Source organism: Phycodurus eques, chromosome 16, assembly GCF_024500275.1.
Source record: "Phycodurus eques isolate BA_2022a chromosome 16, UOR_Pequ_1.1, whole genome shotgun sequence".
Lineage (NCBI taxonomy): Eukaryota > Metazoa > Chordata > Actinopteri > Syngnathiformes > Syngnathidae > Phycodurus > Phycodurus eques.
In genome coordinates, this window is record NC_084540.1 from 7,005,534 (window position 1) to 7,026,367 (window position 20,834).

Sequence of the window (20,834 nt, forward strand, 5' to 3'; positions counted from 1 at the left end):
TGGATGCATAACCTGTAAGTTTTAAAAAATACATACGATTAATAGAGAATAGTTTTTATTGATCACTTTTTTTCCTCCAAATTCTCCTCCTCTACCGTTTGCTCAATAGTCCAGGGGCCTCATCTACAAAAGGTGCATATGCACAAAAACGTGGCATACGCTCTTTTTCACGGCAAAGTTCAGATGTATCAAGAGTGAAATGACTGTGGAAATGTGTGGTGCCTCACGCCAACTTCATGGCTGGCGTACGCACATATTGACAGTTGTTGGTGCTTTGGCGACACTTAGAGGTGATGCTGGGAAACTAATAAATCTGCACATCAGAGTGAACAATTAGCACTCATGAACAATTAATGCCCGACAACATTTGATTTCAACAATGTAAAAGAAGCAAGAACTCGGAATTCACTTGTTAACCAGTTTATTAAATGAATCACTGATATTTGTGAGTACGCCTATAAATTGATCAAGGGGATCAGCCGGTTGTTGGAGTGTAATTGCGTCGGAGACGCTGGGGATGGAACGGGATGCCAGGAACGGGGGATGAATCCTGACACCAGTGATGCCAGCACTGAAAAAAAGAATCCTTTGAATTTAATTAGAATCAGAATCATCTTTATTTTGCCAAGTATGTCCAAAAAAACACACAAGGAATTTGTCTCTGGTAGTTGGAGCCACTCTAGTACGACAACAGACAGTCAATTGACAGAGAATACTTTTGAGACATAAAGACATTGAGAAAAACAGTCACTGAGCAATAAAAGTTTGCTAGTAATCTGGTAATGCCGGTACAATTATTTTTTTCATCCATCCATTTTCTGAGCCGCTTCTCCTCACTAGGGTCGCGGGCGTGCTGGAGCCTATCTCAGCTGTCATCGGGCAGGAGGCGGGGTACACCGTGAACTGGTTGCCAGCCAATCGCAGGGACATAGAAACAAACAACCATTCACACTCACAGTCATGCCTACGGGCAATTTAGAGTCTCCAATTAATGCATGTTTTTGGGATGTGGGAGGAAACCGGAGTGCCCGGAGAAAACCCACGCAGGCACGGGAAGAACATACAAACTCCACACAGGCGGGGACGGGGATTGAACCCGGGTCCTCAGAACTGTGAGGCTGACGCTCTAACCAGTCGACCACCGTGCCGCCACAATTATTTTTAAATTTTTATTTATTTATATTTATTTATACTAACCCTTTTGACAATTGTGCAAAAAGATGCAGAGTCCTCTAGCAATTAGAGCAGTTTGAATGACTACTATAGCAATAGTCCGGTGCAATGATCATTGTGCAAAGGACGCCGAGACTTCAAGGAGTGTATGCAGTTTAAAGTGACGAGTAGGGCGATAATCTGGGACAATGTTGATTGTGAAAATATTGAAGATACTCCTCAGTCAGTGTGCAAGTGGTGCAGATGCTACTCTGGCATGAGTGGCCAGTATTGGTCAACAACAGATATGCAAATAGTGCACAGGTAATGTATAATTGGTCCGACAGAAATGTGACAATAAACTCAAGACAAAAAATTGGCAGCAAGTTGCAATGGAATTATAAGTTAGCTGTTTAAGAAGTTGCTGGCAAGAGGGAAGAAGCTGTTGAAGTAGTTTTAATTTGCATTGTTCGGTAGCGCCTACCTGAGGGAAGGAGCTGGAAGAGCTGGTGATGTGGAGGGTCCAAGAGGATTTTGCACGCTCTTGTCTTAGTTCTGGTAGCGTGCAAGTCCTCAAGGGTGGGTATGGGGTACCGACAATCTTTTAAGCAGTTTTGATTGTCCGTTGCTGTCGGAGTTTGTCTTTTTTTGTAGCAGAACCAAACCAGACTGTGATGGAAGAACACAGGACTAATTCGATGACCGCTGTGTAGAACTACCTCAACAGCTAGTGTGGCAGGCCGTGCTTTCTCAGAAGCCGCAGGAAGTACATCCTCTGCTGGGCCTTTTTGAGGATGGAGTTGATGGTGATCGCCCACTTCAGGTTCTGAGAGACTGTAATTCCCAGGAACTTGAAGGTCTCGACGGTTGACACAAGGCAGATGGACAACGTGAGGGGCAGCTGTGGCGAAGGATGCCTCCTGAAGTCCACGATCATCTCTACAGTCTTGAGCGTGTTCAGCTCCAGGTTGTGTCGGCCGCACCACAGCTCCAGCCGCTCCGCTTCCTGTCGATATGCAGACTCGTCACCGTCCTTGATGAGGCCGATGACAGTGGTGTCATCTGCAAACTTCAGGAGCTTGACAGTCGGGTTCGCTGAGGTGCAGTCGTTCGTGTAGAGAGAGAAGAGCAGCGGAGAGAGGACACAACCTTGGGGCGCCCCAGTGCTGATGCTGCGTGTGGATGAGGTGGCCTCCCCCAGCCTGACCTGCTGTGTCCTGCCCGTCAGAAAGCTGTAAATCCACTGGCAGATGGCAGGTGAGACGCTGAGCTGGAGAAGCTTGGTTGAAACGAGTTCAGGGATGATGGTGTTGAACGCTGAGCTGAAGTCCACGAACAGGATCCTCGCGTAGGTCCCTGCACTGTCGAGGTGTTCTAGGATGAAGTGCAGTCCCATGTTGACTGCATCATCCGCAGACCTGTTCGCTTGGTAGGCAAACTGCTGGGGGTCCAGCAGGGGACCTGTGACACTCTTGAGGTGGTCCAGCACGAGACGTTCAAAGGACTTCATGACCACAGATGTCAAAGCGACAGGCCTGTAGTCATTCAGACCCGAGATTGCAGGTTTCTTGGGGGCTGGAATGATGGTGGAGGGTTTGAAACAGGATGGAACTTCGCACATTTCCAAAGATCTGTTGAAGATCTAAGTGAAGACTGGAGCGAGCTGGTCCGCGCAGACTTGGAGGCCGATTGGGGACACATGGTCCGGTCCTGCCGCTTTGTTAATCTTCTGTTGTTTGAAGATGCGTCTCACATCCTGTTCATGGATGGTTAACGCAGAAGTCAGAGGTGTGGTTGTGGTCGCGGGTGCGGCCGGGTGGGTGTGTGGAGTGAAACTGTCCTTTTCAAATCTGCAGTAGAAGGTATTCAAGTCGTTGGCTAGTGTGCTATTGTTCTCAGCTTGGGGGGATCGTCGCTTGTAATTAGTCAGCGATTGGAATGCATGCCAGACTGATTTTGAGTCGTTAGCGCTAAACTGTTTTTCCAACTTTGCTACATAGATCCTCTTTGCAATGTTAATTTCTTTAGTAAGCTGGTTTCTAGCTCGATTATACAGGGCCCTGTCCCCGCTCTGATATGCATCTTCCTTAGCTTGGCGAAGCTGCTTAAGTTTAGCAGTGAACCACGGCTTGTTGTTGTTGAATGTGCGAAATGATTTTGTTGGTACACAAACCTCTTCACAGAAACTGATATAGGATGTGACAGTGTCCGTATATTAATCCAGGCTGCCAGCTGAATTTTCAAAGACACTCCAGTCTGTGCAGTCTAAACAGCTTTGAAGTTCCATCTTGGCTTCATTGGTCCACTTTTTGACTGTTTTCACTGTAGGCTTCGCACATTTAAGTTCTTGCTTGTACGTCGGTATTAAGTGAATTCAGCAGTGATAAGACGAGCCCAGGGCTGCACGAGGTATAGCACGGTATGCGTTTTTTACCGTAGTGTAGCAGTGGTCTAAAGTATTATTTTCCCTGGTAGGACAGTCGATGTGCTGCTTGTATTTAAGGAGTTCGTTGTTGAGTTTAGCTTTGTTAAAGTCCCCGAGAATAATGAGGGGTGAGTCCGGGTGTTTTTTTTTCAATTTCGTTGACTTGTTCGGCGAGCGTTAGCAATGCGGCGTTCGTGTTAGCTTGAGGTGTAATATAGACTCCAGCCAGTATAAACGATGCAAACTCACGTGGCGAGTAGAATGGTTTACAGTTAAAAAACAGCGACTCCAGATGCGGGCTGCAATGTGTGCTGAGCACCGTGACGTCCGTACACCATTTTTCGTTGATATGGAGGCATATCCCGCCGCCCTTTGTTTTCCCCGATGATTCCATGTCGCGGTCCGCTCGATGAATGTTGAAGCCGGGAAGCATGACGGCGCCATCGGGTACAGTGTCGCAAAGCCAGGTCTCCGTGAAGCACATGGCCGCGGAACGTCCGAAGTCTTTACTGGTCTTTAACAGAAGATGAAGCTCGTCCATTTTGTTGGGTAGGGAGCGTACATTCGCGAGGTGGATCGACGGGAACGCCAATCTGTGTCCTCTCTTGCGGAGTTTCACCTGAATGCCGGCTCGTTTTACTCTGTGGCGCCGCTTCCGCCTCCATGCGCGGAAAACCGCGGACGCCGCTCCGGTGAGTAACCCGGGGAAAAAACTGAGCGGATTTTCGAAAGTTGGTGACAGAAAGTCCGGAGTAGCCTCCTTGATGGTTAGCAGGTCTCCCCTTGTGTAAGTGAGTCGTGTAAGGTCTCCAAAGACGGACGAAAAACACAAAAACAAAGACAATACTAGAGAGCGCGTTACCGAGGCGACCACACTGGTAGGCGCCATCTTGGATTTTGTGTTGACACCGGACGCAAAACATTTGCCTCCATGGCTTGGCAGCGGAGGGGCGTAATAAAATAGCGTCCACCAAGCAGCTGTTCAGTGTGGACAATGGTAATGTCAGACGCAGGATTTTTTTTCCCAATATCTTAAAAATCACTGTTATGACCGTAACGAGTCAACGTTCAGTGATTTCTGTAACAAAATATGGCTGAACTGACAAAAACAAGACATTGCCATGTCCAAAGTGCTTGGTCAGACAGCTGCTGTGGCTATCCTCACTGAGATGATTAGATGTGTCGCGAAGTCATCACAACGTGTTAACTTTAACACTCCCTTACACACTGGCGCCTTTCCACCTCTGTTATGCATCGGATACTAATTTGGAAGACAGCAAATCTGCGTGTCGACTACTTTTCACACAGGGCTAACAGCGAGCCGGGCAAACATTTTTTTATTAAGTCATAGTTGTAGTGATAATAATAAAACTAATTTTGCATTAATTAATATATTTTATTGTCAATATTTTCTTTTTATCACATCTTGTGTGGGGCGGGGGGATTGGTTCTGTGTGTGTGTGAACTATGAGTAACAAAAGCATAACGGCGTGAAAATATAATTTTCCCTCAGGATTATTTGATAAATGAATAGGATAAATAACTAACTACATCGGGCTCATTCCCATCATAACTTTACAACTTTTCACTGAGTTTAGTACTTAACTGATAAAATTTGTGCGTGTTAATGTACCACATGTCAGTTACGGAAAGCAATTATTTTAAGTTCAGTATTCTTTTTATACATGAGGTGTTACTTCAGATGAATAACGGGAAAAAAAACTTCCTCATTTTAGTTTACTTATCTTAATCTTCATGCTCGTTCCCCCCAAGGTGAACTTTATACAAGCTGGAAATAAGTCTTAAGTGTCTGGTCTAAGTTCTGTGATACACTCCGACTGTGAATCTATGCTAGTCAGTGCATAACAGAACTTTGTCCCGAGTCTAAAAAACTCTTCTGACAAACAAATGGACAGGTGAAAGAGTCTTTTGTTACATCCACATCTGGATATGGATTGAACATAAAATGGTCACAACAACAGAATGATAAAAAGATCAGTTTCATCAAGAAAAGCTTTCAGTGCCATGCTTTGTGCTTTTTTTGATTATGCATTTTGTCAATTCAGCTATCCAGTTTCTATATGCTTGTCCTCATTAGGGCTGCGGATGAGCTGTGACCTATCCCAGCTGACTTTGGGTACACCCTGGACTGGTCGCCGGTAAATCACAGGATACATATAGACAAACACTGATCTATTGACAATTTTGAGTCTTCAATCTAATTATCTGATTGGACATGTTTTTGGATATTAGAGGAAAGTACCCAAAGAAAACCTGTGTAAACACAGGGAGAACATTCAAATTCCACAAACAGGGCTCAAGACTGTGACCAAATTGGTCGCATATGCGGCCTTTTTTTCAGCTTTGTGCGATTAAAAAATTTGTCACAATTGCACGTTTTAAAGGAAACCCTGATTGTAATGACAAATACGTCTTAAAATACAACCACTGACCTCTACTTTTGAAATACAGTGCTACATAAAAATAATTCTTTTAAATTATGTAAATAGTTTTTGTTTGTGACTATTGTTTTTGCGTGCGCAAAGCCCACAAATTTTCTTTTTACATACTACATTATCAATGCTGCTACATTTGTCACGGCAATAAAACCAGTTGTTTCCCCGAGTGACATCACATATGATGGTCTCAAAATTACGATTATGTGTGTATGTTGGGGGATGTGTGTGTGTGTGGGGGGGGGGGCTATACGCTAACTGCAAAGATTGCCTGCTTAATTTGTCTCTCGTTTTCATTTCACTCATTATAACAAATACAGTCATGGGCAAACCTTAGCGAGCAAATCAATCAATCTATCAATCAATCTATCAATCTATCAATCTATCAATCTATCTATCTATCTATCTATCTATCTATCTATCTATCTATCTATCTATCTATCTATCAATCAATCAATCAATCAATCAATCAATCAATCAATCAATCAATCAATCAATCAATCTATCTATCTATCTATCTATCTATCTATCTATCTATCTATCTATCTATCTATCTATCTATCTATCTATCTATCTATCTATCTATCTATCTATCTATCTATCTATCTATCTATCTATCTATCTATCTATCTAAACCCTCGCAACCCTTTTTATAGCATAGACATATGAAGATGTCCAAGGTGAAAAAGACTTATTTAAAGAGGATTGTGTATGAAAACAAACTATCATTAATATAAAGTGCAATAATTATCCATGTTCTGTTTGGGACTATGATTTTAAATACACTTAAGGTAAATTGGTTTGTTTTGCTTGTAAATAGATTTCAAAATAGTGTGAATAATAATAAATGATACTTTGATATGGTGGTGGTACACTTAGGCAATTGTTTTTAAATGTAAGTCAATCATATGATTGTGGTAATGCTCAAGGTTAAGTGGTTTTCCCAGGGGAAGAGGGTTAGGAGCCCTCACTATAAGAGCTGGCTGCTGGACCCTGTTAGTCAAACAAATGATCAAATAAAAGTCAAGCTTTTGTTTTGTTTTGTCTTTTTTAAATGAATTTAACTGTTTTGTCTGCCACTGCTTGTTACATACACATTTTTTGTTCACAGAAAAATATTTTGCAAAAATATATCAAGTCAGGCGGCACGGTGGCCGACTGGTTAGAGCGTCTGCCTCACAGTTCTCAATGTGGAGTTTGCATGTTCTCCCCGTGCCTGCGTGGGTTTTCTCCAGGCACTCCGGTTTCCTCCCACATCCCCAAAAAATGCATGGTAGGTTAAGTGACAACACTAAATTGCCCGTAGGTGTGAATGTGAGTGTGAATGGTTGTTTGTTTGTATGTGCCCTGCGATTGGCTGGCAACCAGTTCAGGGTGTACCCCGCCTCCTGCCCGATGATAGCTGGGATAAGGCTCCAGCACGCGACCCTAGTGGGGAGAAGCAGCTCAGAAAATGGATGGATGGATGGTCAGCTCAGAAAGTCGGCTTTTGGCGAAATTCGCTGTTTTGAACTCAAAATAGGCCATTTACGTGAACCCGAGGTTACGCCTCTGTGCTTGGGGCCTGCTTTGGATAAGTCACCGGAATTGACGAGACCAGAAGAAAAACACTTCTGCCGCTGCTGCTGTTAAGAAATAACTGTACTTTTACTCCGTTACAATGATCTAAATGTCACTCAACTTTAAGCAGGCATCAGGGGCAGGTGGAGATGGTTGCATCTGCCTCACAGTTCTGGGGACCGGGGTTCAATCCCCAGCCCCGCCTGTGTGGAGTTTGCATGTTCGCCCCCTGCCTGCGTGGGTTTTCTCCGGGCACTCCGGTTTCCTCCCACATCCAGCCCTCCCGCGACCCTTGTTAGGATAAGCGGCTCAGATAATGGATGGATGGATGGGTTCGTGAGGAATTTCCAAGATAACAATTTTTCAAAGTTGCTATCTCAACTTTGAAAAATAAAACTTCAGTGGTAGAATGTTGAAAATTCACTTCGATGCATTACTTTTGACCCAGTAGCAGCCAATTTGTGTTGGATATCAGTCCAGATTAAGCGTGTTCATCCTTCAATATAAAATGACACTCCCTGAAAATAGGTCAGCTGCAGTCTGAAGTTGGTCAAGTATTTAAATCTGTTGTCATGATGCTGAGTTGGGACTAGAAAAACGTTTAACATTTACATCCTGCTTCTTTGCAGGAACCTTCCCTCTACACAGTGAAAGCTGTTTTCATTCTTGACAATGATGGCAACAGACTTCTGTCAAAGGTAAACTTAATACAACTGAATTTGAATGAAGTCGGGACGTTGTGTTAAACATAAATAAAAACAGAATACAATGATTTGCAAATCATGTTCAATCTATATTTAATTGAGTACACTACAAAGACAAGATATTTAATGTTCAAACTGATAAACTTGATTGTTTTTAGCAAATAATCATTAAATTAGAATTTTATGGCTGCAACACGTTCCAAAAAAGCTGGGATGGGTGACAAAAAAGACTGACAAAGTTGATGAATGCTCATCAAACACCTGTTTGGAACATCCCACAGGTGAACAGGCTAATTGGGAACAGGTGGGTGCCATGATTGGGTATAAAAGTAGCTTCCCTGAATTGCTCAGTCATTCACAAGCAAAGATAGGGCGAGGTTCACCTTTTTGTGAACAAGTGCATGAGAAAATAATCTAACAGTTTAAGGACAATGTTCCTCAACGAACAATTGCAAGGAATTTCGGGATTTTATCATCTACGGTCCATAATATCATCAAAAGGTTCAGAGAATCTGGAAAAATCACTGCATGTAAGCGGCAAGGCCGAAAACCAACATTGAATGCCCGTGATCTTCGATCCCTCAGGCGGCACTGCATCAAAAACCGACATCAATGTGTAAAGAATATCACCACATGGGCTCAGAAACCATCCATCCATTTTCTGAGCCGCTTATCCTGGGAGTGCTGGAGCCAATCCCAGCTTTCAACGGGCAGGAGGCAGGATACACCCTGAACTGGTTGCCAGCCAATCGGTAGCGCCTACCTGAGGGAAGGAGCTGGAAGAGCTCGTGACCGGGATGTGGAGGGTCCGAGAGGATTTTGCACGCTCTTGTCTTAGTTCTGGCAGCGTGAAAGTCCTCAAGGGTGTGTAGGGGGGTACCGACAATCCTTTCAGCAGTTTTGATTGTCCGTTGCAGTCGGAGTTTGTCCTTTTTTGTAGCAGCACCAAACCAGACTGTGATGGAAAAACACAGGACTGATTCTACTGTTACAGCGTGTTGTGCTAGTACAAAGTTGGAACTTGTGTGAAAGTGGTATTTTACCCCAAAATTAGTCGGAACTAATTTTGTACGTTTTGACAACAATTGTCAAGTTTTACTCACAACCGTAGATCAGTTGGCCATGGGGATGTTCTGTCTCTGAGCATCTCAGGAGGGAAAGAGGCAGCTTCAGATGAAAAAAGGGAAAATAAAACAGGCAGAAAAAGGAAAAAATAAGTATTTCTTCACGCGTTCTGAGGGAGAATACGACCATTTATCTTTCTGCCTTTTTCATGGACCCGCTGGTAAATCAGTGCGCTCACGCTTGGCTGGAAGCGTAACTTGTACTTTTAGCAGCAGCTTCTCTGATTGCCTGGCAGTGGACAAGTCGAGGGCGGGAAGCCGAGTTGCCATCCCAGGTTTCGCGTTGGCCCAAACCGCGTAGTTCGAACAAAGGAAAGGGGGTGTGGGGGGGCTGGCCGAAGCCACCCCGTAGCTGAGGATGTTCGCCAGGAGGAACAGAAAGCCAAGAACCAAGAGCACAAGAAAGACAAGAACCAAGATATGGCGGAAGTCGAAGAGTTAAATACCCAGGGGGCGTGTCTAAGGGACAGGGGAAGTGGAGAAGACCACACCCATCGACTTGGATTTAGTCTACAATTTGGCCCATAAAAATGGGTTTAAAAATCATATATTAATATAAAATACTCCCAACTTTGTACTCCCCCACACTTAGGAAAGAAACATAATTACAACAATTGTTACAACTCTCGCTAAACTTATGTTCTTGGCAGAATCAGTTTTTACAGGTTGATATCAAACACAATGGCACATTCAGAAGAAAAAATTCAGAAGGCAACCTGTAAAAACACAATCACACAGGCATCACTGTGTACATTTAGAATATTCCTGAAGGTTTGTTTTGCTTATTATACTGAACAAAAATCTGCCACACCTGTGAGGTGGGATGGATTATCTCGACAAAGGAGAAATGCTCACTAACACAGATTTGTGAACAATATTTGAGGGAAATGGCCTTTTGTGTATGTAGAAAAGGTTTTAGCTCACGAAAAATGGACGCATGTTGCGTTTATATTTTTGTTCAGTGTACAAACGTGGAATTTCTTTGTCATTTTAACATCCACAGACAGTGTCTCTAACCACCACTGGGGGGTGATTGTGTTCCATTGTTCAGTCATCAATCACTTCTTTCCCCCACAACCATGCTGTGCAAGTCATGAGATTTGCAACCAGTTTTATGGCATCAGATGATATAAACCAGGTTTCCTGTGTCTTGTGAAATTCTGGCTAGTTGAGGTTCAGGAGGCAGGAATGCAACAGTTTATCAGTTCTTGGAGTTGCCATGACAACTGGGCCATAGTCGCTACAATAATAGAGTAGAGAGAGTCTCAAACATTTTGGCTCATCGCTTTAAAGCTCTTCTAATGCTGGAAGACACAGATTTGTCAACACACAAAGACAAAATTGTAAACGGCATTGTTCAAACTTGTGGTCTGGATAGAATTTCTTTTGAAATGCTTAAAGCAGGAGGTAACAAATGTAATAAGATCCTTGTCAAATGATTTCAACTAAAATTTAAACCAATCTGATCGGCTTGATTGGTATCAGCAGATAATTAGCATTTTATGCTGATCGCCCGATCGGCTTTCATGTCATAATTCGCCGATCCAATCAATAAAGTCATCGATCGACTCCGTAAAAGACATTTACTCCGCGTCGCCGTTGTGTATGTATCAAAAACCTAGTTTATTTTTAGCCTTGTCACGTTTCTTGTGGCGTAGTACTATAACTATCTGGCGGCCAATAAAGTTTTTTCAATCTTTTCGGTGAAAGAATCACTCCCATCGGTGTGGGACTATTTTGCGGTGTCTCAGACAAACAACACGTATGTTATTTGCAGTCTGTGGACAACTGATTTTTGTCGTGGGGAACGTCATCTAAATGCTTCAACACAACACATTTGATCGAGCACCTAAAGAATGTGCACAAGGAGGAGCATGCCGCGTTCAAGCAACGCAGCGTGGAGGAAAAAAAAAAAAAAAAGGAAAAGCCAAATGGACGCAAACGCTGGACAACACCCGTCCATATAGCCGGGACAGTGACAAAGTTAGAGTAAGCTTCTCATTAGCAGTATTTGTTAAAGTAATTTAATTCCAATAAAGTAATTTAATGACAGTAAGTTAGCACCCATTATTTCTGTCATGTTGTAATGTTGTCATGTTGTAATGTTTGACCTACACCTATGTCAGTGGCCAATCCTTGAATGCCCCCTCGAGGTAATTGTTTTAACTTTTGTCTAAAATGCTAGAGAATACTTTTAAGATCCTCATTATACAGTACACAAGTATATACAATAAATGAACAAGTTATGGAAATAGACCCATTGCTCCATCTTGTGATCGGATCGTTGATTGGTTATCGTTTTTTTAAACTTGCTGATCGGTGATCGGCCCCAAAAATCCTGATTGTGTAATCGGCCCCAAAAATCCTGATTGTGTAAAGCCTAATTTCAATGCTGCTTGAACTTGCAAGAAGTACCGGCGACATAGAAAGACGCAGAAATCATTTTGCCACATAAATCAGGAGATAAAATGGACCTAAGAAATTATCGCCCAATAAGAATGCTTTCAACGATTTAAAAAGTCTTTGCAAAGATTTTGGACAAACAAATTGGAATCAAACTCAATGAAGCACAGTCGATAGAACAAGCGGGGTTTCATAGCGGTTTTAATACTATGGACCACATACAGACAGTTCAACAAATAATCGATCAACACTACGAATACGAAATGTCTCTATGTGTAGCCTTCATCGACTATGAAAAATCTTTGACTCAGTCACCGCCACTTCGATACTGCAGGCACTGGTAAATCAAGGGATAGAGCCGACCGATATCAACATTCTACAATCAATATACAACAATTCTTCTGGTTCAATACGAATTGATGATGAAAGAGTGCAAATAAGTATTGGAAAATGCGTCAGGCAAGGCGACACACTGTCTCCGAAGCTATTTACAGCTTGCCTTAAATAAATATTTTAAAAGCTCAATTGGGAAAAAGAAGGACTAAAAATTAATGGCGCTTATTTGAGCCTTCGTCGTTTTGCAGATGAGATTTTATTCTCCTACGATGCTGAACAACTACAGCGTCATATTCAGGAATTTGACTTAGAAAGCCGTTGCTCAGGTCTCAAAATGAACAAAAACAAAATGAAGGTCATGTTCAATCGTTACTGTCCACAAAATGATGTCAGAATGGACCACTATCTCCCAGACGCCGTCGACAACTACATCTATTGAGGCCAACTTGTAATAATGGATGGAAATACAACCACTGAAGTTGAACGCCGCAAAAAAGCTTGCCTGGCAGCCTTATGGAAGGCTTAGTGTTTATATTCAAGAACAATCTTGCCATTTGCATGAAAAAAAATGTTTTGAATCAATGTATTTTACCAGTCCTCACTTACGGGAGTGAAACTTGGACCCAAAGGAACATCCATCCATCCATTTTCTGAGCCGCTTTTCCTCACTAGGGTCGCGGGCGTGCTGGAGCCTTTCCCAGCTATCATCGGGCAGGAGGCGGGGTACACCCTGAACTGGTTGCCAGCCAATCGCAGGGCACATACAAACAAACAACCATTTGCACTCACATTCACACCTACGGGCAATTCAGAGTCGTCAATTGACCTAGCATGCATGTTTTTGGGATGTGGGAGGAAACCGGAGTCCCCGGAGAAAACCCTCGCAGGCACGGGGAGAACATGCAAACTCCACACAGGCGGGGCCGGGGATTGAACCCCGCTCCTCAGAACTGTGAGGCAGACGCTTTAACCAGTCGTCCACCGTGCCGCCCCAAAGGAACATGGAACGCCAAATGTTGAAAGTATCAATCAGACAGACAGCAGACGCGAGTTACGAACGCCATTCAAAACATAAAAAGCCTTAAATGGAAATGGGCTGGCCACGTTGCCCGAGCTGACAAAAGGGGGACCACAGAAACTATCAACTGGATACCACTGGGCGCAAAGCAGCCACGTCGAAGACCTGAAAGTAGATGGACAGATGAAATTATTAAACACACCGGAATACACTTCATGTCATAAGTTGCCGATCCGATCAATGATGTCATCGATCGGCTCCGCACAAGACATTTAACTCCGCGTCTTCATTGTGTATGAATCCAAAAGCTAGTTTATTTTTAGCCTTGTCACATGTCTTGTTGCACAGTACTGTAACTATCTGACGGCCAATAAAGTTTTTTCAATCTTGTCGGTGAAAAAACACGTCGGTGTGGGACTATTTTGCAGTGTCTCAGACAAACAACACGTAAGTTATTTGCAGTCTGTGCACAACTGAAGTACGTAGTGCGGAACGTCATCTAAATGCTTCAACACAACAAATTTGATCGAGTACCTGAAGAATGTACACAAGGAGTATGCCGCATTCAAGCAACGCAGGGTGGGAGGGGCAGAAAAAAAAAAAGGAAACTGTCAAACGGACTCAAACTGGACAACACCCGTCCATATAGCTGGGACAGTGAGCAAGTTAGAGTAAGCATGTCATTAACAGTATTTATGAAAGTAATTTAATTGCAATAAAGTAATTGATTTCACCAAAACTTATGTCAGTGGCCAATTCTTGAATGCCCCCTAGAGGTCATTGGTGTTTTAAGTTTTGTCTAAAATGGTAGAGAATAATTTGATCTGGGACGGCTCCAGCACACCCGCAACCCTTGTGAGGATAAGCTGGACAGAAAATGGATGGATGGATACAGTATACAAGTATATACAATTAATGAACAAGTCATGTAAATAGACACATTGCTCCATCTTGTGATGGGATCGGTGATCGGTTATAGTTTTTTTTTTAAACTTGCTGATCGGTAATTGGCCTAATAAATCCTGATCGTGTAAAGCCCAATATATATATATATATAAATATATATATATATATATATATATATATATATATATATATATATATATATATATATATATGTATATATATCCATCCATCCATCCATTTTCTGAGCCGATTCTCCTCACTAGGGTCGCGGGCGTGCTGGAGCCTATCCCAGCTGTCATCGGGCAGGAGGTGGGGTATTGGTTGCCAGCCAATCGCAGGGCACATACAAACAAACAACCATTCGCACTCACAGTCAATTTCACTCCGGACAATTTAGAGTCCCCAATAAATGCATACTTTTGGGATGTGGGAGGAAACCAGAGTGCCCGGAGAAAACCCACGCAGGCACGGGGAGAACATGCAAACTCCACACAGGCGGGGCTGGGGAATTAACCCGGGTCCTCAGAACTGTGAGGCAGACGCTCTAACCAGTCGTCCACCGTGCCGCCATATATGGATATCCATATCTACCCGGGGTTCAATCCCCGGCCGCCTGTGTGGAGTTTGCATGTTCTCTCCGTGCCTTTTCTCCGGGCACTCCGGTTTCCTCCCACATCCCAAAAACATGCATGGTAGGTTAATTGACAACTCTAAATTGGCCATAGGTGTGAATGTGCGTGCGAATGGTTGTTTGTTTGTATGTATCCCAGTTCAGGGTGTACCCCGCCTCCTGCCTGATGACAGCTGGGATAGGCTCCAGCACGCCCGCGACCCTCGTGAGGAGAAGCGGCTCAGAAAATGGATGGATATATATATATATATATATAAATATATAAATATATATATATATATATATATATATATATATATATATATATATAGTTTTGGACCATGTTCCATTCCTCCATTGCCAAGGCGGCCGACCAGCACCAACTACCTTACGGCTACAGCGCTGGTCGGCCGCCTTGGCAATGGAGGAATGGAACATGGTCCACTCGGACTCAATGTTTCCCGCCTCCCCCGAGACGTGGGTGAAGTTCTGCCGGAGGTGGGAGTTGAAACTCCTTCTGACAGGGGATTCTGCCAGACGTTCCCAGCAGACCCTCACAATACAGTTGGGCCTGCCAGGTCGGACTGGCATCTGAGCCTACTCACCAACAGGTGGTGATCAGTTGACAGCTCCGCCCCTTTCTTCACCCGAGTGTCCAAGACATGCGGTGTGAATGTGAGTGCGAATGGTTGTTTGCTTATATGTGATTGCGATTGGTTGGTGACCAGTTCAGGGTGTACCCTGCCTCTCGCCCAAAGATAGCTGAGATCGGCTCCAGCACGACTGCGACCCGAGTGAGGATAAGTGGTCGGGAAAATGGATGGATGGAGAAGACAATTATACAAGTATATATTATGCACAAACTTGAAACCTAAACCCTTCAATATCCAATCCAATCTATCAGCAATGTTATTTGTTTGTTTGTTTGCTGTGTTTTAATTTTGACTTTTGAAATCTGATTCATCAGATTTTAGACTTTAAAGATTTTTTTAAACTACAATCCACTGTATTGACTGATTTTTTTTGTGTGTTCAATGAAAAGTCGGTGCTTGAAGTCTAATGTTCTGGTTTAGTTTATGTACAAACTGTATTTGCTTTCAGTGAGTTGCACTTCGTGATTGCACTCTGTTGTTTATGCAGTTAGTCTTGGGTAAATCTGGAATTCTTGGATAAATAAAAAAAAAAAAAAAAAAAAATATATATATATATATATATATATATATATATATATATATATATATATATATATATATATATATATATATATATATATATATATATATATATATATATATATATATATATATATATATATATATATATATATATATATATATATATACACACACACACACACAAATATACAAATATACAAATATACCCATCCTGGAGCCATCAACTTATCGTGGTGGAGGGGTTTGTGTGTCCCAATGATCCTATGAGCTAAGTTATTCTGGGGCTTCACACCCTCTGGTAGGGTCACCCATGCCAGACAGTTCCTAGGTGAAGGAGCAGACAAAGCACGGCTAAAAGACCCCTATGATGAACAATATGTATGGTTTTAAGGTTTCCCTAGCCTGGATGCGGGTCACTGAGCCCCCCCCCCCCCTCCCCCCTCTGGAGCTAGGCCTGGAGGTGGCCTGTGCCTGGTGGCCGGCCGGGTCTTCACCCACGGCTAAGCACAGTCCCCCGGCGGTTTTTTTAAACTCGCTGATAGGCCCCAAAAATCTTGATCGTGTAAAGCCTACCGACTTTAACAAAGCTAAACTCAACCACGAACTCCCTAAATACAAGCAGCACATCGACTGTCCTACCAGGGAAAATAATACTTTAGACCACTGCTACACTACGGTAAAAAACGCATACCGTGCTATACCTCGTGCAGCCCTGGGCTTGTCTGATCACTGCTTAATTCACTTAATACCGACGTACAGGCAAGAACTTAAATGTGCGATGCCTACAGTGAAAACAGTCAAAAAGTGGACCAATGAATCCAAGATGGAACTTCAAAGCTGTTTAGACTGCACAGACTGAAGTGTCTTTGAAAATTCAGCTGGCAGCCTGGATGAATATACGGACACTGTCACATCCTATATCAGTTTCTGTGAAGAGGTTTGTGTACCAACAAAATCATTTCGCACATTCAACAACAATAAGCCGTGGTTCACTGCTAAACTTAAGCAGTTTCGCCAAGCTAAGGAGGACGCATATCAGAGCGGGGACAGGGCCCTGTATAATCGAGCTAGAAACCAGCTGACGAAAGAAATTAACATTGCAAAGAGGATCTATGCAGCAAAGTTGGAAAAACAGTTTAGCGCAAACGACTCTAAATCAGTCTGGCATGCATTCCAATCGCTGACTAATTACAAGCGACGATCCCCCCAAGCTGAGAACAATAGCACACTAGCCAACGACTTGAATACCTTCTACTGCAGATTTGAAAAGGACAGTTTCACACCACACACCCACCCGGCCGCACCCGCGACCACAACCACACCTCTGACTTCTGCGTTAATCATCCATGAACAGGATGTGAGACACATCTTCAAACAACAGAAGATTAACAAAGCGGCAAAGCACCATGTGTCCCCATCCTGCCTCAAAGTCTGCGCGGACCAGCTCGCTCCAGTCTTCACTCAGATCTTCAATAGATCTTTGGAAATGTGCGAAGTTCCATCCTGTTTCAAACGCTCCACCATCATTCCAGTCCCCAAGAAACCTGCAATCTCGGGTCTGAATGACTACAGGCCTGTCGCTTTGACATCTGTGGTCATGAAGTCCTTTGAACGTCTCGTGCTGGACCACCTCAAGAGTGTCACAGGTCCCCTGCTGGACCCCCTGCAGTTTGCCTACCAAGCGAACAGGTCTGCGGATGATGCAATCAACATGGGACTGCACTTCATCCTAGAACACCTCGACAGTGCAGGGAACTACGCGAGGATCCTGTTCGTGGACTTCAGCTCAGCGTTCAACACCATCATCCCTGAACTCCTTTCAACCAAGCTTCTCCAGCTCAGCGTCTCACCTGCCATCTGCCAGTGGATTTACAGCTTTCTGACGGGCAGGACACAGCAGGTCAGGCTGGGGGAGGCCACCTCATCCACACGCAGCATCAGCACTGGGGCGCCCCAAGGTTGTGTCCTCTCTCCGCTGCTCTTCTCTCTCTACACGAACGACTGCACCTCAGCGAACCCGACTGTCAAACTCCTGAAGTTTGCAGATGACACCACTGTCATCGGCCTCATCAAGGACGGTGACGAGTCTGCATATCGACAGGAAGCGGAGCGGCTGGAGCTGTGGTGCGGCCGACACAACCTGGAGCTGAACACGCTCAAGACTGTAGAGATGATCGTGGACTTCAGGAGGCATCCTTCACCACAGCTGCCCCTCACGTTGTCCAGCTGCCCTGTGTCAACGGTCGAGACCTTCAAGTTCCTGGGAATTACAATATCTCAGGACCTGAAGTGGGCGACCAACATCAACTCTCTCCTCAAAAAGGCTCAGCAGAGGATGTACTTCCTGCGGCTTCTGAGAAAGCACGGCCTGCCACCGGAGCTGCTGAGACAGTTCTACACAGCGGTCATCGAATCAGTCCTGTGTTCTTCCATCACAGTCTGGTTTGGTGCTGCTACAAAAAAGGACAAACTCCGACTGCAACGGAAACTCAAAACTGCTGAAAGGATTGTCGGTACACCCCTACCCACCATTGAGGACTTGCACGCTGCCAGAACTAAGACAAGGGCGTGCAAAATCCTCTCGGACCCTCCGCACCCCGTTCACCAGCTCTTCCAGCTCCTTCCCTCAGGTAGGCGCTACCGATCAATGCAAACTAGAACTAGTAGACATTCCAACAGCTTCTTCCCTCTTGCGATCAACTTCTGAAAACACCTAACCTATAATTCCATTACAACAAGCTGGCAATTTTTTGACTTGAGTTCGTTGTCACATTTCTGTGGGGCCAATTATGTATTACTCGTGCACTCACTGTAGTTGTCTCGCCATGCTGCACTATTTGCATATACTGGGCACTCATGCCAGAGTAGCATCTGCTCCATTTGCACACTGATTGAGGAGTATCTGTAACATTTGCACAACCAACATTGTCCCAGATGATCGCACTACTCGTCACTTTAAACCGCATACACTCCTTGAAGTCTCAGCGCCCTTTGCACAATGGTCATTGCACCGGACTATTGCAATATTAGTCATTCGAACTGCTCTAAGTGCTAGAAGACTCTGCATCTTTTTGTACAATTGTTTTTTGTCAATGTCTTTATGTCTCCAAAGTGTTCTGTAAATTGACTGTCTGTTGTACTAGAGCGGCTCCAACTACCGGAGACAAATTCCTTGTGTGTTTTGGACATACTTGGCAAATAAAGATGATTCTGATTCTGATTCTGACAACTTAGCTCCGAGATCATTGGGACACACAAACCCCTCCACCACGATTAGGTGACAGCTCAAGGAGGGGGCCTGTTCTTCAAAGTTGGGTGATGCAATCAACCCAAGAAACAGCTCACAAAACTTGTGAATATTGGCGGAAATTAATCCCTGGCCTCAGGCGGCTGGCTGCCCTCTACAAGGAGGCGTTACAGCGAAAACAAGCCTGCACAAATTCATATAACCTCACTATTTTCACTCGTTATTGTAAAAAAAAAAAAAACTATTTCAGACTTTGAATACAGGCGACAATTACGCCCCAGACTTGTTTGTGAGCCAACCAAGTACATTCACTTGTATGGGGATGTAAGACCTACTTCTGGTGCTTACATCACAGCTCAAGTGGGGTTTCGACCGAAATGTGAGCAGGTCAAAATCTGTTAAAAACCATCAGAAAATAAGTGTAACATAAATACTGAGTCTTTTTTTTGGGGGGGGGGGGGGAGAGAGAATTTCAGCAGGCAATGTTTTTAAGTCCAGAACTATGGAATAAATGCCAGTGTTCACAGAATTAAAGGGCTCTTTTAAGAAATTTGAAAGTGTTAAAAATAGGTTGAGAACAAATCTATTGATGCTGTTGAAGGTTCTATTGTGAGTGAAGTGAAGTGAAGAAAACTTCCCCTTGTCCCTCATTTTGCAAGCCATGGGCAATATGTTGCCTGACAACTGAGTCTGGATGTTTTTTTAGGCAATAACTAGTGAAAGTAGTGAGTTTTGATGCATTTGAGTAAGCCTGTTTTGTTAAAAATTGATTGCTGTAACGCTTCGGTATGAACTAGTGTGTCAGCAGCAGAGGTAGGTCTGTCCATATTCATTTAAGCCTATTAAACTTCTCATCATTTTATTGTTATAACCCATGGCTCTCAGACCTTTGAAATCAAGTCGGCCAGCTGGAGTGGGAGTGAGCTCGGCTGGCCATTGTGATTGTTGGGCTGCTCACCCCTCGCACCATCCAAGCAGCTTCCTGCGCCAGCCGGCCGGCTTCCGCAATCTGGTGGAGTGTTATACCATTTTAGTCAATGACAGCGTAATAAATTTTTTAGTGTATTAAATCAGCGATTGAACATGAGTTTGGGGTGGTCTTGTGTGGATGTCGGTGTGCAACGGTATTTGAAAGCAATGTAAGGTACAATACCAACTTAAACGATTTAGTGCTTGATAACTCAAGGCATTATTTTGATTTCCTAAAAAATTTTGATTTTGGAGATGTGAGGATTCTGCCTGACAGCAACGGCCAACAGTATGTAGCTTGTTAGTGCTGAATATTTACAAACTCTGTATGGTTTTCTTAGTAAATAAAGCTGCGTAATAAACCGGAACTGGCGAATACATGTCACATTCTCGCAATAGTAAAAAGACCTAAAATTAGCGGCCCCCATAAGCAAGTAGATGGAATGTTTTAAACGTACAGTATATTTTTAGAATAAACACTTTGTAGATTTACGTAAACAACAGCTGCTAAAGAAGATGTGCACATTTAGAGTATTGCACGTTTGACATCTTGGGTTTAGTTCTCCTTTTATATACAGTGCTTAACAAATGAATGAGACCCAATTAAAGTTTCGCACCACAGTTGCCCTAAAGTATCAGAACACGTTGGCAATAAGGAGAAGATAATATGTGACAAAGTGTCATTAATATTGTTATCAATTAACTTTATAATTTATGGTTGTATACCTTTTTTTGAAAAAAATAGTAAA

General features: G+C 43.5%; 1 protein-coding gene across 8 annotated transcripts in view; it reads left to right on the forward strand.

Annotated features, from left to right (window-relative positions):
• Nucleotides 1-20,834, forward strand: part of copz2 (COPI coat complex subunit zeta 2) — a 120,300-nt gene that overhangs the window by 7,315 nt on the left and 92,151 nt on the right. For 7 of the 8 annotated variants that reach the window (XR_009769995.1, XR_009769996.1, XM_061699594.1 and 4 more), the window contains exon 2: nucleotides 8,223-8,291. The exons of the other annotated variant lie outside the window; for it this stretch is intronic. Coding sequence is in view for 5 of the 7 variants with exons in the window: in XM_061699594.1 (XP_061555578.1) it covers nucleotides 8,223-8,291 (69 nt within the window). In the remaining 2 variants the exon portion in view is untranslated. The remainder of the gene's footprint in view (nucleotides 1-8,222; nucleotides 8,292-20,834) is intronic. 8 annotated transcript variants of the gene reach the window in all.